Below are 22,252 nucleotides of genomic sequence, written 5' to 3'. Positions count from 1 at the left end.
ACGACCATGTCTTGGATTCCATAGAAGTGTATGGCTAACAAGTTCTCTTTTCGATCTCCAACAATGTCCAGCAAAGCGGAGATGCCGTTGTCTGATTGTGGAGGAGATTGGAGGCATATTTCCATTTCCATGATGTCATATCACTACCATATTTGGGCATATCACTACCAATCATATTTGGGTACGTCACACTTGTTTGATAGTGTTAGACAGAGCTTAATACAGGAAATCTGGAAACTCTTAAACTTTTAAGGCGCTTTGAGCTACTGTGAATGTCGTCGATTAGTTATAAAAAAAAAAGGCATAACTAAATGCACGCACAGACAATAGCCTATTATTATGGGATAACAGGTTATTTGAGTCAATAAAGAATAGGATTATGATACTAGTAGTAGAGTAATGGCGACACTTTTGTTCGGTGGATTTCTTGCTTACAGAAAAACTACTGTATATATATTAGTATTTAAAGTTGAAGAATAACACTGATTTGATGCTTGTTTAGTCAAAGTATTATACTAGTTAAATACATTGTATTTTGCAGTACAATTTGCAATACAGTGTATCATCATTACAGTAGATATTTTTTATATTTGTGAACCCATATTTGGAGACACGTTTGGGACCCAAACAATTGGCCCCTCAATAGAGGCGTCACTTGAATAGGGGTTAGCTACCTGTATATTGTCGAAACACTGATATACTGGACTGTATCGTTCCTTGTTTTATTAGAACGTGCTACCTATAAGCAGTAAGGGTTGGCTGTAGTATTATATATTGTACAGTATAAAAATAACATATTATCTTTCGATCATTCATAGGAACGTGTCCCCTGAATAAGGATGTCCCTTGAATAGGGGTTAGCTATAGTGTTGAAACATACTGACGTACTGTACATACTGTACTGTATATACAGTACAGTACTGTACCTTGTTTGTTTTATCAGAAAATGCCTACAGTAAGGGTTGGCTGTACAGTAGTATTACTGTATATTACAGTACAGTGTAACATGTCTCTCAGTCATTCATTAATAGGAAAGTGTCTTCTGAATAGGAACGGTATTATCACATATCTCACTATTTCTCCTACTATTTGATTTTTACAGCTGAATCTTTGAAAGAGTTTGGTCGTCTGATTGGATCGGTAGAAGATGTCAGAGATAACGTAGTAAGTTAATTGTATTAAATTGTCAACTTCATTGTCACTATTCAAACTATCATTGTTGTCTTCATTTCATTGTCCTATCATCATTGTTGTCTTCATTGTCACTATTCAAACTATCATTGTTGTCTTCATTTCATTGTCCTATCATCATTGTACTTCATTTCATTGTCCTATCATCATTGTGCTTCATTTCTACAGTATAATAATTTAATCATCATTATCATCAACAACATTGTTTTTTGTATAATTTAAATCATGATTAATATAATCATCCTTGTCATTATTATGATGATCATTGTCATTTACTGTATACAAAGACTTTCTTTAGTCTCTAAAGCTCTGTCTACACTATCAAACTTTATGTGACAACAAAAATGTGATGTGCCCATAAATGGACATGATGATGTCATATCACTACCATATTAAGCATATAACTACCATATTTGGGCACATCTTGATATTGTAGCCAGAGCTGTATAATATTGTTTTCATTCAATTACCCAGAATCCATGTTTATTAATCTATGTTTGACAGTATAAAACATTTAATTTGAATTCTGAGTTTATTAAACCCATCTCACAATAAAGTAGTTCAAATTCTGACCTCATCAGTATTGCCTTGTATCGTAAATTGTTTACTGACAATTCTTGCAAAGAATTAAGTAATGTTAGCCCTTGATTTAGCTGAGCCATACTAAATGGAACGTTGCATTTAACTGTCATAGTTAGTAATAAGCAGCATTTAATCTTTCAATTCGACTTGCTGGTGTGCAAAGAGTTTACAATGTCTTGTCTAAGGTATGGACATGTTTACCTTTGTCTAGTGTCAGGAATATGTACAGTTATTGCAGTACAGTACTATGACATCACTCAATGTAACCACATTCTAAACTGTACATTAGTACAACATGTACAGTAGTAGAATATAAAATAAATGGTTGTCATAGTTAATAATAAGCAGCATTTAATCTTTCAATTCGACTTGCTGGTGTGCAAAGGGTTTACAATGTCTTGTCTAAGGTATGGACATGTTGACCTTTGTCTAGTGTCAGGAATATGTACAGTTACTACAGTACAGTTACTATGACATCACTCAATGTAACCACATTCTAAACTGTACATTAGTACAACATGTACAGTAGTAGAATATAAAATAAATGGTTGCATTCAGACCAGATGTTGAGATATCCTGGAAATCTATACCTTCAAGAGATTGGATGGACCATCTGGGAATATTGGTTGCTGTATCTGGAGCTGGGGTCCCGGGGGTTAGGGTTAGGCATTTGAAATCAGCACTGCTAACTGTTATGGCAGCCCCTGCATCTAGTATTCTGCCTCAGACGTATTGGCTTATGCCTCTCATCTGGTTAAGGTGGGCACTGGACGAGAGAAGCCCTTGACCAATCAAAGTGCATTAAACAGTCCTGGCTTAGTTTCATCCATAATTCAGATGAATATAAAACTAATTCACATTGTCGTTTGCGACAGACGTCGGCCATAAGTACAACAAAAAAATCATATAAGATTTGACCAACAAAATGAACAGATTTAAGCATTTAACTTAAGCGATAATAAGAATTTACCTAGTGCGATTAGACGTTATTAAAATATTATTTTGCCTGTCCTTTAAGTGACACTTGCCACTTTTGTTAATTGCTAAGCACATGCTTAGTGCAGTTCAGATAACTGTAAATCAAAATCTTTTATGCATGCAATTTGGACAATTCATCATGAGCACAAAATTGCTATGCATTGATTGGATTAGTCTGGTCAGTTGGTTTAGTGTTTACAGTACTGTATCTACCTACAGACAGAAAAATATGTGTACAATACTATCAGTATTAAGATATTTCAATGCTTGATATAATCTGGGGTAATGCTACCAAAATCTCCAGAGAATGAAAGAATTTAGGCCAAGTATTATTAAATTGATATGTTGGTTAGTTTCATGTTTTGTACCTAATATGGCAAAATCTTATAATTTTACAGTTGTAGGGTACAGTACAACTGAGTTGTTGGTGTTACAAAACATTAGGGTGTGTGGTAATTGTACTGAAGGTAAAATTAAGTTGTTGGAAGGCAATAAGTGTTACTGTAGACTGGGTGAAAATAGGGTGTGGGAGAAGTGGGAAGTTGGCCGAATCTAAACTTGCGTCCTACCATTTGCATTATAATTTTCAAAATTTATGTGCTTGGTGGTGGGAGGGGAGGAAGGGTGAAAGAGGGAGGCTGGCCCCAACCACCTTTCACCTGCTTAGAACAACCATGATTATTGATATTAAAGTAACTGTAGTATACAGTAGCCTATGTAACTGTTAGCCTAATATTGACAAGAAAGTATAAACATTATATATCCAAGGTTGTCCTTTTAAAGCATTTTACAGTCATAAAAAATGCAAATATGTATTATTTGATCAAGCGATGAATAGATTAATTAAAGATCAATATTTTTAGATTATAGTGATTCAGTGTGATTCTTGGATTATCAGTTCTTCCATACGCTTTACAGTAATGGCATTCATTGCTAATGAATTATTCAAATTTTTTTTCTAAAGAATTTTCTAGAAATTGTAATTTCAATAATTATTAAAAATACTTTTAGGGCTGCTAGCCAGGATTCAACCTGACAACTTTCTGACAGGACACGCCCATTGATCTTCTTATCACAAAAACAGTTATTTATTAGATTTCCCAATAAAGATTAATCATATTTAAAAATATGTCATGTGTCATCCATGGTGGATGATGACCAGGAGCTCTTGAAGCCAACCGATTTTCCTCCTCCCCAGGAGTTGGTTGCTTCCAATTCCATCTCACATCCGAACTAGTTTACTGTAAGTCACAGTCCAGCCTGCTGGGTGGAAAAAAGATGGGTTAGCTCACCTACAGTGTACAGTACACCTAGTCTGTATGCTGTACAGGTAACATCCATTAGTCATAGAGTATAGTTTGTAAAGTATAACCTGTACTACATAGTATGCCATTTTGCTGCTATGTTGTACAATATTGTATGATTTGAAAACATGAACATGCACAAATTACTGTATACCAGTAAAACTAATACAGTTACAGTTAAATAGTAAATGTTAAGTAGTGTCATGGATATGAAGTAGCAAGTGGGTGTTACAAGGTCACAGAATATGTAAATAAATCGTATTAGTTAAGTGTCAATTAAGTAAATCTTGTTTTGCATTGTGTAATTACTATTCAAATACTGTATGATCATATTATGTAGTATATTATTCTAACATTTTTAAATTTATTGATACAAAGTACAGTAGGCCTAAATGGTAATAAAGTATAGTACAGTAATGTACCATCTTGAATAATCACTACAGACTAGTATAATTGGTCACTCTCACTGTACTGCAGTTAATATTGCTGTAAAGTATAGCTGCACTAGCCTATAATGTTAATCATGACAAAACATAGTTATTTCACTATTTGCGTTCCATAGTACATGTAACTATAATAGATGTCTACCTAGACCAAAAACGATACAATGTGTTAAGCTCTGTCTACACTATCAAACTTTACGTTACTGTACAAAAATATATGGACATGATATCATATCACTACCATAATTGGACATATCACTACCATATTTGGGCACATCACACTTTTTTTGTAGACTGAGATTACAGTACACAAAGGAACTGGGCCATCGTGTATTATGAGTAATTGCCTAATATTAATAATTTTTAAAATATCAATTTTTTATTTACAGTTGGAGAATGCAAAAGACCAGCTTATCTCACCTCTTGAAGTTTTCCGAAAGGAACAGATTGGAGGGGCAAAGGTAAATGTTACGAAACATGTATTTGACAATTAAGCAAATACTGTATAGTACTAATACTGACTGTATTATATAGATATTATATTCAGTTCATATACTGTACATTTATTACAGAACATAGTTAATACTTTAATATTCAAATTTACATTTTGACATGATGAATTATACAGTTAGTGTGTTTATGAAAATAGTGATTTGTTTACTAAAACTGATTAGCGAACTGATTATTACTGCACGATTCAGATTCAGATTTATTGGTCCTTTTGGAAATTCATGTCAAGCTTATAACATACAAATATACAGTAGTCCACTCTCCCAAATTACCGGACTCTCTGAAAACCGGAAACTCTCCCAATACCAGACTTTTCTTGAAGTCCAAATAGCCCCAAATTCATTGTTACCATTAAAAACATATTGTGAATACCAGACTTTCCGGAAAACCAGACATATTTGGCCAGTCCAAAGGTGTCCGGTTTATTGGGAGAGTTGACTGTATACAAATATATTGTACAGGATAAACCTAATGAAGAATTCGTAAATACGTATGTTCTTATTGAAATTCATAAATTGTTTAATTCTTTATATCAGGATGGCAAGAAACAGTTTGATAGAGAAACAGACAGATTCTGCAAGTCACTTGATAACCATATAAGCCTATCAACAAGGAAGAAGGACTGGCAATTACAGGAAGTATGTTGTATAGACTCCTTATTCCGCAACCTACATAGTTACCTACCCTAGCCCGCCCACTTAAGAGGCTCATTCAACCCAGCCCCGTCATTTTGAGGCTCAACTTAGCCCCGCCATTTAGAGGCTCAACCCAGCCCCGCCATTTAGAAGCTGAACTTAGCCCCGTCACTTAGAGGCTCAACCCAGCCCCGCCATTTCGAAGCTGAACTTAGCCCCGTCACTTAGAGGCTCAACCCAGCCCCACACCTAACAGCTCAACCCAGATCCGCAATCTATAATGTGCAACCGTGCTGCCTAACCCAGCAGCATAACCCGCTGTTTAAGCAGGCATTTTTTGTAGCATAAAATTTAAATTGTTCAGGGTATGACTAAAAAATTACCCAATGGATGTACTCAACTATTGTGTTCACTATTTTTATGTGAAGATGTTTTACTGGTTTTTCCAAACATAATGATAGGTATGAGGACATACTTGGAAAACCACAAACATTGTACAATAGCTTTCTGTTACAAGCTTATGGTTTTAGTGTGAACTGGTAGGCTACTAAGGCTAACTTAGTACACAATGTGGTCCTATGTCTTGTTTCTCGCACTGTAGAGTGACACACTATTCCATTGTGTCATAGTTTTCTTTAAATGAGTTTGTTTCAACTCTCAGAAAACTAGAAAAACCTCCCCAAACTAACTGTAGTGTAAATTAAAAAATCTTATACTGTAGGTTCCAACATTTGTTTTTCTATTCAATATTCATATTCAATAATTATGTATGGCCAATTTGCTTGTACTGTACAAAGAAAATAAAGTTAGTTAGTGTTGTTATTATGCAAATATTGTTGTAAGTGCCACCCTTAACATATCAATTTCACTTTTGATAAAGCTTAATTCAAACAAACCGAAAACATTAGTATCATTAATGACCGGTAACGGAACCATGTTACACTATTACTGCCTACAGACTTATAATAGTAATACTTTTGTGGTCAGTTTTATTTGTGAGTTTTGATCTTAAGCCTATAAATTATTATGTACTACTCAGAAAGAATTTGAATTTGAAGAATTTTTGTTTGCATTTCCTCAAAAGTGCTCCAATTCTACTGAAATATGATTGTTATTAAAACTAGCATAATAATAAACACAAAAATCATATTTTACTGAGTTGGAATTTGTGTACATGTTTACAATGAGTTTGCATTGAAGATGTTTTATAATAAACAAACAATTGAGCTCATTGTGCTCATCAAGATACTGCTGAAATGAGATAATAAAACTAAGTATTAAATAGGGCATATGGCTTAAGAGAGTATTACCTGGTCATGCTTGAATGAGTTTAGTATAGTATTTAAATATTCAACCAATTTGAGACAGGAAACTTTTCAAAGTGGTTTTTTATTCTAGGTTGTAAAGTAGTTTCCTCAAATTATCAATAATTCTTAAAATACACCACCTTGTCTTGTTTTTCAAAATGATAATGTTTGTGTTATGATTATTATTCTCATTTTAAACGCATTACGTCATGGTCACCAGTACACCTTTCACTTCACATAGCCTGTATGATGTAATGTGTGTAAACTCCAGAGTTTTGAAAGGTGAAAAGTAATAACTAGGATATAAATTACAAGGTAGCAAAATTATAGTATATTGTACATTATTTTATTTTCCTCCTTTGACTCCTATAGATTGTTTGCCCCAAGTCTGTATTGTCTTGTCTCGATTTTTGTCTGAAAATCCAGTTTACAAGCTCAAATATATACATATGAAAGGCCATATGTGCCAATATATTTATCTTTTTACTATATATTAAGTTAAAACTCCACTTGGAACCCAAGCTATCTTATAGAGAGCGAACCACTATTATATGCCTATTTTTATTTTGTCACTTTAGGCCGATGCCGCCCTCGACATGGAGAGGAGGAACTTCCACAGAGCCTCACTACAGTATGTCTTACTTCTGCAAGAAGTACAAGAGAGAAAGAAGTTTGAGTTTGTAGAAACGGTAAGAGGCTAGCTCAGTTATAAGCCCAGTTACATGACAATATATTTTCTAAAAAATGTTGCGTTATGTATGGTGGGTACATAATTTTACATCCTGATGTTAATTAGAAACGAAGTCGGACAGGACTACCAGTGGTGGATCCATGATTTTGAAATAGGGAGGCCTGAAGGTAATGTGAAGGCCTGACTACAACCTGACATAAACAAACATTGAGACTATCAACGCTTTTTTTTGTCTCCTGAAAATTTAATTTTTATAAATATTTTGTGAGAAAATACATAATCTTTTAGTCTACAGTTTATAACAAGTCAAGCAAATACAAGTTTCACAATCTCTGTATTTGTTTAGTATTTGTGAACAATATATTTATGCAGGTTTCCTGGTCATTACTATGCTGCCCTCTATAAAGGATTTTAGATTATTAGGCTACTGTACACCTACCACAATGTTGTGTGATCACTGAGAATTCTATTTTTAATCTATCCTTATTGAATGACTCAGTTCAACTGTTTAACATTGACCCATTCAACCAGTTACATCATACTTCCTGGTGACCTTCAAAAATTATAATGACCCCAGAAGAAGATAGTTGAATAATATTATGTGGAGGTCTACTAACCAGTATGTGTTGAAAATTCCCCTTCCTTCCAACCTTCATTGATTCCAGTAGAATAGTTTTATGAATATACTGTAACATAATACATGACCTTAGGCAATTCAGTAATGTTTTAATACTATTTAGCCATCTTCCATTCAGAGACATCCATTTTAATGGAATCATCCTATTCATGACACACCCATTCAGATGACACTCCCATTTAGACAACACTCCCAGTCAGAGACACTCCCATTCAGAGGACACTCCCATTCAGAGGACACTCCGACTTGAAAATGTCCCCTTACTAGAGTTTCTACTGTAGATATTTAAATACATTGTAGTTATGCCTATTTTAATATAGTTAATTCTTGAGCACATTTTTGTTTAAGAATATCTTTCTTATTTAATTGCTTTCTAAGGTATCTCCTGCAATTTCTCTCTGAGATGGCCAATTTAATTTATTGTTTTAATTGATTTCCCTTTCGATTATAATTATTTATTTATTTTTTTTTAATTATAAATTCTTTTTATTTTATTTTAATTTAATTTTTAATTGTTGTGTGTTATTACAATTGTACTTTTGTGAGGGTCACTGATGATCGGCTTTGGCTGGATGGACCACCATTTTAAAATATTGTTGAAATAAAATGAAAAATAAATAAAAAGAAGAAAAAAAACAAGAATACAGTACATAGTTTACTGCAGTAAACAATGTAAATTTAAAATGGCCTTTTAATTTGCACTGACAAAAACCAGGTAGAAATTGAATTAAGTTAGAAAGGTGATCATTAGATATGTCAGTCAAATTGGCTCGATAAAAATTGAGGTGCATCTTCGGTTGGTACGTCCTTTTCAAAGATATTAGTAATATCGGAGGAATTTCCTGTGTCCGTGCGGTGAACTTGACAATTATAATCAGTTAGTGTGTTCGCACTGGTGACATGTAATGATGCAGTAAATGGATATTGTCATTCGGAAATCAAATTTCTCATATTGTATGAGGATTTGTAATTGTTTTTGGAGGATTTAAAATTTGTTTTTTTAAAATGCCGTTTGTAAGGAGAGCATCCTATACATTACTTAATGAGGAGGATGATAAAAAGAAAGGGGTTAAAGTAAGACATAACAAGGTAAAAAAAAACAATGATTTACATAATGTTTTTTACTTACTGTGATGTGAGTTTACTGTGTTGAATGGTATAGACAGGGTTTAAAGTAAGACATAGGTAAAACTTACATAGGTCTATCTATCATTCACATAATGCTTTTTACTCAATGGTATATATCTTTTTGAAGGTGATTAATTTTAGCTAAGATAATAAGTTACATAATAAAATTTGTTTATTTTTTAGCTTCTTGGATTCATGTACAGTTGGCTGACGTTCTATCATACTGGTAAGTTATTAAATAGAAATAGTAATAAATAAATATTATTATTATATAATATTTTTGCACAAAATTGTGTTTTGTATTTTTATTGCCGGGACATTTTATGCATTGTAGTTTTCTGGATTTGCTCCTAAAAACAATTAATATTAGTTTGGCTACTGATTATGATATACTTAATATATTGTTTGAAGGTTTGCATGGCAAAATAAAATGTTGATTTACAGTTTGCGGTAGGCCTACACCACGTATATTAATTCTGAAAAGAACTGTTGAGTTTCTCAACGTTTCGATCAATACAGAGTTGGTCAGTCTCGGGACGTCTCACTCTTGAGGACGATCAAGGTATTATATTGATCGATCGTCGAGAAACTCAACAGTTCTTTTCTAACTAAATATCAATGATAAAATACTTAATATACAATATTAATATTATTGCATTTAGGATATGAAGTTTCCGAGGAATTTAAACCGTACATGCAAGAATTACAACAGAAAATACAGAAGGTACAGTATTTTAACCCATTTAAAATATGATAAAAGATTGTGTTTTGCCAACAGATTTTACAAGACATTATATGGAAAGTACTCATTAAATTATAGCCCTAAACTAATTCTACCTTAGAACTAAATTATCAAAGAAGTTTTTCCTGTTCTTGTCAATCTCAATGACAGTCAACTCCAGATAGGGCTTGTTGTTTAGGCTTCATGTTTGTTTTAAGGAAACTAGATTGACCCCTGAGGATAATTGCGTTGACAGTTTTAGGAGAGATTGAACACTAGTACAACAATATAGAAAGTGTTTCTGTGGAATTTTCATATACTAACTAGCAGCATTTTTTCATGAAAGAGTACAGTCTCTGCCATTGTATTTGGGACCATGTCAAAGTTATTTTACTGCAGTAACTCTTCAACATGTTTAAATTTTGTTGGTAGTCATAAACACTGTTTATTGCAGGGACGGCCTCATATACTTCTACATTAAACATAAAACTAAAATGATACAATTAATAAAATAGTTATTTCAGTAGAATAATGTTGACATGATCCCTATTGTTACTAGATTTTTGTGCTTATATTTTAATTCCTATTGAGTTTTGAAAATATAAAATTTGTCCTACATTAACTCTTTAACCTACAATATGATGTAGTCTATTTCGTGCCTAGCTTATCTGGATAAACCAGAAATAGCCTTTTTTCTCGGAAGAGCAAGACATAACTCGAAAAGTAGAAGTTTGAATCCCCTTCTCCACAAATGAACTATGCCCTTAAGTGGTTAGCCTGCCCACAAACCACCATCATCAATATGTGTTGTACTGTACAAGAAACACTGTCATTTATTTGTATGCTATCTTCTAATGATGTAAAGTGTACGCTAATTTATTTCCTGTACATAAATTTGAATGACCTTAAGCTTTAATATATTTAGAGAAAACATCATGGTAATGAGTGATAGATACCAGTTTCTATTCCATGTCCCAAAATGATGCATTGATCTCCATTGATTGTAAATTTTTCCCAAAAAGGAAATGATAGAGTATGAATGTATTCCCTGCTGTACATTATCTCTGAAAGGGAGGGAAAAGGATATCCTAATACTCTGCCTTATCTATATGTAATATGTCCATTGGATTTATTCATTTTCCCATGGAATTTCTAATTTCCTCAAGGAATTTCTATTTTCCTTAAGAAATTCCATTTTTCCCAAAGAAATTCCATTTTATCCTTGGTATCTTGATTTTTCCCAGGGTATCTTCATTTCCCAGGGTACAGTATATTCATATTTCCCAGGGGATCTTCATTTCTCCCAGGGTATCTTCATTTCCCAGGGCACAGTATCTTCATTTCTCCCAGGGTACAGTATCTTCATTTCTCCCAAGGTATCTTCATTTCTCCCAGGGTACAGTATCTTCATTTCTCCCAAGGTATCTTCATTTCTCCCAGGGCACAGTATCTTCATTTCTCCCAGGGTATCTTTATTTCTCCCAAGGTATCTTCATTTCTCCCAGGGTACAGTATATTCATTTTTACCAGGGTATCTTCATTTCTCCCAGGGTACAGTATATTGATTTTTCCCAGGGTACAGTATCTTCATTTTCCCAGGGTATCTGCATATTGTATTCCACAAATTGATCAAATCTGTTAAGTTTCATATTTTATGAAGGAAATACCTATAGATATAATAACCTATAATTGAAATCTGGATTGATAGGAAAACTTACAGCAGTAATTATTTAGTACTTTCTTTTTGTAGACTAGGGAAAATTTCCAAAGTACACACAATGAGGCAGAGACTCTTATGCATAAGATGATGGAAGTAAGAATTTCTTTTCTCTATTATTGTGATAACCTTTCTTTAATACCTGTCAACCAGTGGCATAACACAAGAGGAAAAGGCCCCTGATTTAACACTTCTAAGGAGCCCCCCAATGCTGGGTAAATGCATTGGGTACTTAATGCTCTGGGACTGTTCTGTAACCCGTTGAGCCTTGGTGCCTCTTAAGCTCTGGTACCCTGGGTTAAGCCAGTGAGCACTCATAGCTGTTACGCCACTGCTCTCAACTATGAACCATATGAGAGGGTCACTAGTATGACACGATTCTTTTTCAACACCAGAATAAATCTTTGAAGAATTTCATTTAGCTCCGAAGTTTACAGAAGATGAAATTTCTTTTTTGAAAGAGCTACAATGTAAAAAAACGGAGTACTTACTCGCCCATTTGACAGCTTCTGTCTCTTCTCAGTGCTTCCTTTTATGCTTACTAAAAGAAATAAATAAATGTTTCAACATTTATCAGAATAAATGTTTCCAACAAAAAACCATTCTGAAAATATGTATTGTCAGTTATATTCAGACTGTTTAAATGTTAAAATAATTTGTGTTTCTTCCATGGATACTTTAGAGGCCAATGGAAAGAAAGAGTACAACATGTATGGAAGGCTATCTATATGCTATGGAGAAACGTGAGTTACACTTACAGTGTACTTAATCATTTTACTATAGTACAGTTTATAATATGTTAAAGACCCCTTCCCTACAATTTGTGACGTTTTGTAAAAATAATACATATATATTACTTTAAAAACTAAAACTAAACTAGGTCATTCCTTGTCTTAAATGTACGTTTTATGGTAAATTATGATAAAAAGTGAGAAACAATGCACTACCTAAGTAGCTCGCAGCGAATGACCTCTTCACATTTTTAACCGTTTAAAGACGAAAAAAGTTATCGCAATAGGACCATATAGTATTATTTTTACATTAAATATAGTTTGTGACCTTAAATTAAATCTAAAAAACGTAGGGAAGGGGTCTTTTTTAATAAACCCACTTGTTCAAACCATTGAGATATTATAGTGAATAATACTATACTCTAATATCTCTATATAGGCCCAATTCCCTTGGAAAAATTTTGAGAGACTCACTGCCGAGAACGATCAAAGCGTATTGATCAAATAAACACAATTGAAATACAAAATCACAATGGGCTTGCCTCACTTCTGAGTTTGTTTATATTATCAAATATCAAGCTAGGGGACCATATAGTACTATAATAATAACAGTACAAAAGGTTTGTTCAAATTGTATAGGCTTTTGTATTCTGTTGTCATATTGTGCGATACATTGACAATTTATCTTCAATGCGATCTATTTTGATTGAATTTCAGGAGCAATTGGTTCGGTGTGGGTTAAATACTATTGCCAGTATGTAAGAGGCTCAAAGGCTTTTATTATGAGAGGCTACACGCAAGCACTTTCTAAAGTTGTAAGTAAATTAAATATTCCAGCCATAAATAAAACATTTTTTCAAAAAAACCAGGAAGTTTAGACACATGTTTTATAAAATCTCTGATTCATCTATATAAATAATTTGTTCCATTATAAGGATAAACAGCCGCCTCATAGGTGGTTTCAAATGTAGTTTAAAACCTTCCCAGTACAATTTTAGCCATTTTGATACCCCATAATGTATGAATGCATATTATAATAGGCTAGCACAACATTGCATAACAGTCAAACGTACAAACTCTCTTTATATTATAATATAATTGTATTAATTGATTTTGTCCTGCTAGATTGTATAAGTAATTGAAATTCACATACATACAGTACTTTATTATTAACATGAGTCATGCATTTATGGACATTGTAACATACTGTATTCAAATAGAATATTAAATGCAATTTTCACACAGAAGTTTCACAATTCACTTACATAAATATGAGATTTATACTATTGCATTTAATGTTTATCATTTTTAAATGTGTAAAAAAAATATCTAAAGCTCTGTCTACACTATCAAACTAGTTTGACAAAAAAGTGTGATGTGCCCAAATATGGTAGTGATATACCCAAATATGGTAGTGATGACATCATCATGTTCATATATGGGCACATCATATTTTTTTTGTCATAACAAGTTTGATAATGTAGACAGAGCTTAAGAGTCGGATGAATTTTGTGAAAAAATGATTGAATTTTTTTTTTAGACCACCACCGATACACTGACCGTTACTTCATGTACAAGGTAAGATCCTATTTAATATTCATTAAATCTCAACCAATCATTATTATAATGAGAAACCAATTAATCTGTTAATACTATTATTGTAAATAATAAACATGTGTAATATATTCTCAGAGAAGAAGTGGAGATTGTAAGTAACGGCGTTCTTTAAATTATTTATTTAATTAAAAATAATGAAATGGTATTAACTGTAAATTCTTTATGTGCTAGATATCCTAATAATATTTTGCTTTTATCTTATTTTCTTTTTTTAGACGAATGACTGAGTCAATTGAGAAGAGATTCTGTTTTGATATTACAGTAAGAGAAAGGTAGGTTCTCATTCTGTACCATAATATTATGTTATAACACGTATCCTTGTCATTTGATTGGTTGATTTCTTGTCATGTGACATGCATTATTTCTCCCATTCCAATAGATTGGGGTACTATTGCATGGCCAAATTTGTGAGAATTTTGCTAGATTTATGAATGATGCACAATAGAAAACCATGTACCTGACTGCTCTTTCCTGTACCAAATTTATGTGTGCCACATTTTGTTAATAGACATAGACAAAACCTCTATACCATACACTATGTTTCAACTTTAACCGATTGTTAAACTTATGTTTTAATAAAATTATATTTTGACTTTTTTAGACCAAATGTGATCACATTACAAGCCATCTCAGAAAATGAACGAAATCTCTGGATGGAAGCCATGGGTGGAAAAGAACCAGTAAGTATCTAGATTCGCATTCCCTCTAGTCCGTGAAAAGGAAAAAAAGCATATATGACTATGGCAATCATGTAATAGTTTTCAATTATAAAAGGTATATTCACATTACAAATATGCTAACTTTTTTGTTGTAACCTATAAGTGGCATCATTATTTGAAGTGTATTTATATAATGACATACATTTCCAAAATATACTGTATTTTAAAAATGTATTATATCATGTACAAAATGAAGTGTGGATTTTTATGGTTATTTGTATGCATAATCAAAATACTATGTATAAAGGTTAAAAGTTTAAAAATCAGAAAATAACGAAAAAAGTAGAAAACGGAAATTTAATATACGAAAATGAAATGTGAATAAAATATGTATGAAAGATTGAATGAATAAAGGTGGTGGTTAACCACAAAAGAGAAAAAAAAACTTTTTTCTTTTTGATGGAGACAACAATCCATTAACCACTAGATATATAAAAAAAAAACTAACTAAAAATATCTTTTATTCAGTCTGATAAGATTATATTATTCGACAGACATGTCCGGCCAAACATTTCATGTCATTTGATAAATGTCTATTAGAAGTATTTAAAACTTGGGAGTTCTTGTGTATAATATTTTGATTTATAAATATAATATGTAACATATACTTGTATCACTTTTTTTCCAGGTTTATTTAAATCCACAGATTTCTAAATCTGACGATAGTAAGTAATTAATATTTATTTATATTGCAACATATATTTCTGTGAATTTCATTTTGAAGTTGATTGTTAGGAAATATATATTTTACAATTAATACCTACCTACTTGTGCTGAAATAATAAGAAAACTAATTTTATTCGCAATCACTGTATTGAATTTAAAAAAATCAAATGTTTGCTTTATTGTAAAAAATTTTTAAAAAAGAAAAAAACTAGAGCTAAGAGTGAGTGAGTGGCCGAGCGGTTATGACAGTGGAAGCCATAACATCAGCAAGGGTTTGAGGCTCATTCACTCCATGGTTCTGGTGGTAGAACGAGTCTTCTCAGATAAGGACTATAAACCGTAGGTCCAGTGTACACATAGTTCATGTGCACTTACAGCCACTGTGCAATTGGGACTGGACCATTTTAGAGGTGTTTACCACCTGTTGGTCCTTATCCTTCACTAATGTACATACATCTTAGTGAGAAGTTGAATAAATAAAAAAATAATAATAAAGGAAGCAATTCATATCCTGTAATAGAATGAAATATTAATTGACACTTTATAGATTGTTGAAGTTTACTGTTATTGTTAAATCTAATTTATATTCTTTAATTGTGTATAATAGATTGATAAAAGTAATAGAAAATTTGGACTTTGTACTTAATTTAATAAATGTTTATTTTATTACTAAATACAGTTTAAACTGTGTTCTTAATTGAATAATTACTTATTTTATTACTAAATAAAGTTTGAACTTTGTTTTTAATTTAATAATTACTTTATTTATTACTCTACTTGTGAACTTGGTTGTGTATAATAGTTTTATATCCTATTTGTAGGCTTACTGAACGATGTTGGGTTTAATTTCATTCGTAAATGCATAGAAGCTATTGAAAGTAGAGGTACGTAGAAATTAAATTATGCTTTTTTTAGACTTCAAAGATGACTAGAAACACTGTCTTAGATTGGGTCTTTAGCGAATATATCATGCAAATCGAACATACCCGAGTTCTGGTAGGGTTAGGGTGGCGTAATGCATAGGGCAAAGGCCCCTGGTTTAGCACTCCTAAGGAGTTCTCCAATGGTGTGTAGTTGCATTGGACTGCTCATGCTCTGGGGCCTTTGAGCTCTTGGGGCCCCTGGATTTTGCCAGTGAGCAGTCATAGCTGGATTCGTTTCACGTTTTCTTCAAGTCAAAAACAGTAGATGAAAATATTGATATGCACATTATTCAAGGCTTTCAATCGTGCAAATAAATGTTCATTGTGGAAAACATGTTTTATGCTGAAATTGACCAGAACACCAAGGAAACTCCCTGCACTCTCTAAAAGATGCACTGAGTTTGCTATATGTACCCCAGTCAGATGTATTTTATTAATTATATATACAAGAGTAGGCCTACCTGTACCCAAAATTTGGGGGCGTACCACCACCTTTGACCTTGACGACCTAACAAACAACCTTTCTTATACCGAGCTCCACCCACCAAGTTTGAAGACCGTGCGAATAAAGCTGAATAAAGCTGGACAGACATGCAGATATTTGGTGATGTTCCAATATATGGATATGATGATGTCATATCATTACCATATTTGAGCATATCACTACCATATTTGGGCACACTTTTTTTGTCAAACTAGTTTGATAGTGTAGACAGAGCTTAAGTTTGAACAAATTGTTATTTACAGGTATTGAAGACCAGGGTCTATATCGTGTGGTTGGTGTGGGATCTAAAGTCCTGAAGCTTACTAACCTTTGTTTAGGTAAGACTTTTCTCCTTTCTTTCATTCTTTTCTCTTAAGAATTTTTATTTCTCTCAAATATTTAAACATATAGTTATATTCTTCTTACAACTAACAAAGTATAATATGGCAATCGAAATAGAAAAATTAAAAGTTGTTCTACGTTTTTTCCAAGCAAGGCTCAAACCAAAAACGTAAGTAAAAGTAAGAGAACGCCAAAATATAAAGTGGTATTCTATTCTCTGGCGTAACTAGCCTAAAATATTGTGCAAAAAAAATGTTGTTTTTTTTCCATGCATGATAAAGTATATAAGGGGGTAGCATGGGAGTGTAATTTATTTACATTCTTTTATGTAATTACAAAGAAAATTCTTCTTTTAATATACCTGGTACATTTTCCACTATATTTTGTTAAAATCTTCAGCTTTGTTGTTTGGGTTTTACCGCTAATCTTGTATTGAACCATATATATGCTATTATGAATTTTCATTCAATCTAAATGTTACTATGCTGTGCCTGAATATTCTGAAAAATGTATCTAATATTCTATAATATATAAATACTATATAATTTATCCTTCCTCATAGTTAGTATTGCTACTTATCCAGACAACAATACTGTAGGTTAAATTAAATGTTGTTGAACATTTCTTTTTTAATTTAAAAAGTATACGTGTTTGATCAAAACAAAAATGACTGGGCTAATAATGTTCAGTGCTTAAAGGTTTAACAACATTAGGCGCTATATAAATCCAGGATATTATTATTATTATAATTAATCGTTATAATAGAATTTAAACATAAAATGTATTTGTTTTGTATGTATTTGGACATTAATTAGAATTTGATTAATAGTGATTTCAGAACTACACCACGCCTGCTAATATATCCTTCCTCATAGTTTAGTTTTTTCTACCCACGCCCGATAGCCATAGGTTGAATGTGGTTATTTTAAGTGTTTTGCCTGTCAAACACTGATGTCTTTTTCCTACAGTAGTGAAAGTTGGCTTGATTAAAATCTTAAACTAAATTATCCTTCCTAATTAGAACCAATTAGTACATGATGCAAATTGTGGTATTCTTTGCTTCCTGTATATTATTACTGTATTCTGGTACAGTAGTTATTTAAATAGTATAACGCATTTATGCAAAATTTTATAATAAACACATTTGGTAATCTATGCAGAATTTTGTAATCTATATTTTTATATAAAGCACTCTGGGTAATCTATGTAAATGATATAATCTCATATTTATAAAACACTGGTGAATTTATGTTTAATATTTTCGCTTAAGGTACTGGTAAATCTAATATTTATAAAAACACTGGTAAATCTATGGAAATTATATATAATAATTGAATTTATAATTAATGCGTAAGAATTTAGTAATGATGTATACGAAAATACAACAACAGCATTACACATTACATTAGTAATTGTTTATTTTCTATAATTTTTGATATAGTAATGAATTCATTCATTCATCAGTGGAAAATTACTTCCACTTATTGTCATTTAAATTATGATTGCTCTGAGATATACAAAAACGGGATAAAAAAAATGAAACAATTACAAAGTGTCACATCACTCTCGTACGGTATACTGACAAACATTCAGTGCCCGAATGGCAGCTGGATAAAGGCTGTTACGAAACCTATTTGTACAAGAGATGATGGACTGGTAACGTTTACCTCAAATACATGGGATGAGTATTTTTCTATTTTTGTTATCATTGTTATCTTGTCTATTGTGTTTTAACCACTGTTTCTTCACCATAATTATTGTCTTATAGATAGGAGGAAAGGATCCAATGTAAATTTGTCTAATTCTGGAGAATTTGAAATCAAGACAATTACCAGCGCACTTAAGAACTACTTTAGGTATGTTACTTAAACCAAATAAAAAATATGGAGTGATATAATAAATAATAGACAGTCAAGTTGTAATAACATCTTTTTTTATAAAGATATTGCTCTGACGAAGGAATAGCGTTTTCCGGAAGCTTGACTTTCTTTATGGCTGTTTTACATTACCAATAGGATTTAGCTTATTTGTATCTCCATTAAGATCCAGCCACTGATACCCACAGCATTGTCATTTTTCAGTGCTTATTTTATTTTGTATCTCCATTGAGATCCAGCTACTTAAACCCACAGCTTTGTCATTTTTTCAGTAATTTGTGTTTAGATTTAAAGACATATAAATATATGGATTGTGTTTTTTTTTGCTTGTAGGAATTTACCCGAACCGTTGATGACGTTTAAGTATCATTACAAGTTCATAGCAGCAGCAAGTAAGAAATTCATTTTTAAGTCTAAAGCCCTGTCTACACTATCAAACTAGTTTGACAAAAAAGTTTTATACGCCCAAATATGGTAGTGAGATGACATCAGCATGTCCATATATGCGCACATCACATTTTTTGTCCCATTAAGTTTGATAGTTAAGGAATGCTTTTTGTTTTCTGTACTGTAAGAATTCTTTAACTTCAGCCTGGGGTTTTTGAGTAAATGTTTCATTTTGTATTTTGCAGAAAAAGAATCCAAAACGTTGAGGCTGAATGATGTACACAAACTGGTACACCAGTTGCCAGAATCCAACTTTGAAATGCTTGCAGTCCTAATGAAGCATCTACACAAGTAGGTTTGAAAGTGTGGTCTTGTGGTTACAGTGCCCACCTTATAATTGAAAGGGTTTAGGTTCAAATCCAGCTAGAATCATAAACTTTCAATTTGTTTTAATCTTTGATATGATTGAACACTACTACTACACATAGGGTTCAAATGCCCTAATCTGTGGGTGAGAATAAATGTATAAAATTGTTCTTTTTAGGGTTTCTGAAAATGACGATAAGAATAAAATGACCGTTTCCAATCTTGGTGTGTGTTTCGGTCCAACACTAATGAGAGCTGAAGAAGAGACTATGGCTGCAATTATGGACATTAAGTTCTCGAATATCGTAGTTGAAATACTCATTGAAAATTATGAAAAGGTATAGTGTAATACAATCAGTATGGTTTAATGAGATGGAGAGTATGTAGAATGACTTGTGGGAGTCTCAGACTACTAAACGCACAGGTGTTGATGAGCCCAGACAACAGCCGCCTTCTCCCCAAATGTTTCTAGTAACCAGCAATCTTTAATCTTTTACAGTGGTGGGGAATGAGGGGGTAAGGAGTCCTAACATTAACTGCTGAACCCATCCAATCTTTTGTATTGTTATGAGAGTAGTTTTTCTATTGGCTTGAATGTTGGAAAATGGGTGTTTTTACCACAGAAAAAATGTCTAGCCCTGCCCTAATGGTATTGATATTCTTTATTTAAAGATTTTTACAAGCACTCCAGATGAGAAAGATGTGACATTCTTAAATAAAGCAGCCATCAATCAAAGTAACGCTAGCACCGGCTCGCCCCGCCCACACACTGGTAGCCTTCCATCGCAGCCTTCCTCAACATTCCAAGAGTCTCCGGCCGAGTTCCGAAAAACGGCCAAGTCGCTACCGACGTCCGAGTCTCCACGTCATAAAGAAGGCGGAACGCTGCAATCCGAGCTGCTGAACGAGATTGATTCACACTTGCAGGAAAGAGGCTTGTATGTGAAGGGACCACCTATAGTGGGCCAAACTAAGGGACGGCCTAAGCCTGTGTACTCTGAAGGTATGTACAAGTGAACACAGTGTGTGGCTTAGAAATGGTACATTGCAGAGAGAGAGTGAGATGATGAATGGTATTGTATGGTAAAATATAAATTCAAATTTGACTACAGTTGAACCCCTTTTAGGACATACGTATTCAGGGGACACCTTTAATAAAAGGACACTTTGTTTAGTAATCTAATAAGCAGGCCTTGTCTTTAAGGCGAGCGAGTGTGTTCACTCACCTAACACACTCCTAAACTGCCCTTGAGGAGTGCGATTTACAACACGCTTAAATTTGGTAAACTTCTACACACCAAAATACAAACAGCACACCTACAGCATCCCTGAATGTATTAAGGAGTGCAATTTGTAGCACACCTATAATTTTCAATTCGGGGGACACCTCTAATAAGGGGACACTTTGTTCAGTTGAAAGTGTCTCTTTAATAGGGTTCTACTGTACATGACAGTAATAACATATTTATATTATTATTATTATTATTAATATTATATTAACAGGTCTAGATGTTGCTTAAATTCCAACGACTATAGTTTGCTAGGTCATATCTCACTGCTTTTGAATTAGCTTAGAGTATCAAATAGTGTTTTGCCTTGTTTAGAATTATAGAAAAACATTTGCATTCAGCTTCTGAACTTTTGCATTGCAATAATCTGGTAACAATTCTGGCTATTTCACAGAGCTTTTGCAGTTAAAACGAAAGAGTTAGAACTTCTGTCATTCCTACAGGGCTATTTTATTACACAGTACCACATCAACATGCAGTACAAACTTACTTCACTATTGAAATTGACATAAGATAGACAATAGAGACAACAATGCGTTGATAGTCTGCATGGGTTGCTGTTTTCTTCATACATATAATTAAGCATTTGAACCTCCATAGACTTTCCCCACCCCCTTGGCTGTTCATGCAAAACCATTTCCCTGCTATTTTATATCATTTCATCATTGAAACCAGTTATCTTAAATAACTGTCTTATTGTTCATAGAGAAAGACAGAAACAATAAATAAATTGTAAATAATCATGATATATAAAAAAACAACCATGGTTGGTAGTTTGTTGATGCCAACAATTTTATGTTGAAACGTATTCAAATATAAAGTGGTTTTTATTTTATTGCATTTTTTCCATTCAACTTTATGTATATTTTAGGAAAGTGGCTCACAGTTACCATTAAAATGACTCGCACAATTAACATTAAAATTACGTGCACAGTTAACAATAAAATGCACATAGAAGCACATCATATAGCCTACCAAGAAGGTAAACAATCAACCCATCACTCATG

The 22,252-nt window shown here is 32.8% G+C and overlaps 1 protein-coding gene across 24 annotated transcripts in view; it reads left to right on the top strand.

Moving 5' to 3' along the window:
• The window catches only part of LOC144843174 (rho GTPase-activating protein 26-like), a 47,803-nt gene that overhangs the window by 7,659 nt on the left and 17,892 nt on the right, over nt 1-22,252 (top strand). For 23 of the 24 annotated variants that reach the window (XM_078699941.1, XM_078699940.1, XM_078699939.1 and 20 more), the window contains exons 3-23: nt 1,103-1,164; nt 4,888-4,959; nt 5,545-5,646; nt 7,529-7,639; nt 9,590-9,632; nt 10,069-10,130; nt 11,878-11,940; nt 12,527-12,587; nt 13,293-13,390; nt 14,116-14,153; nt 14,408-14,464; nt 14,794-14,872; nt 15,540-15,576; nt 16,399-16,461; nt 17,248-17,322; nt 17,481-17,495; nt 19,095-19,182; nt 19,537-19,595; nt 19,836-19,941; nt 20,135-20,294; nt 20,629-20,959. In XM_078699941.1, coding sequence (XP_078556067.1) covers nt 1,103-1,164; nt 4,888-4,959; nt 5,545-5,646; nt 7,529-7,639; nt 9,590-9,632; nt 10,069-10,130; nt 11,878-11,940; nt 12,527-12,587; nt 13,293-13,390; nt 14,116-14,153; nt 14,408-14,464; nt 14,794-14,872; nt 15,540-15,576; nt 16,399-16,461; nt 17,248-17,322; nt 17,481-17,495; nt 19,095-19,182; nt 19,537-19,595; nt 19,836-19,941; nt 20,135-20,294; nt 20,629-20,959 — 1,782 coding nt within the window. The remainder of the gene's footprint in view (nt 1-1,102; nt 1,165-4,887; nt 4,960-5,544; nt 5,647-7,528; nt 7,640-9,589; nt 9,633-10,068; nt 10,131-11,877; nt 11,941-12,526; nt 12,588-13,292; nt 13,391-14,115; nt 14,154-14,407; nt 14,465-14,793; nt 14,873-15,539; nt 15,577-16,398; nt 16,462-17,247; nt 17,323-17,480; nt 17,496-19,094; nt 19,183-19,536; nt 19,596-19,835; nt 19,942-20,134; nt 20,295-20,628; nt 20,960-22,252) is intronic. The other variant, XM_078699917.1, reaches the window with a different exon arrangement.

Source organism: Antedon bifida, chromosome 5, assembly GCF_963402885.1.
Source record: "Antedon bifida chromosome 5, ecAntBifi1.1, whole genome shotgun sequence".
Lineage (NCBI taxonomy): Eukaryota > Metazoa > Echinodermata > Crinoidea > Comatulida > Antedonidae > Antedon > Antedon bifida.
Note: the sequence above shows the minus strand (reverse complement) of the source record. Positions and strands in the feature narration are given on the sequence as shown.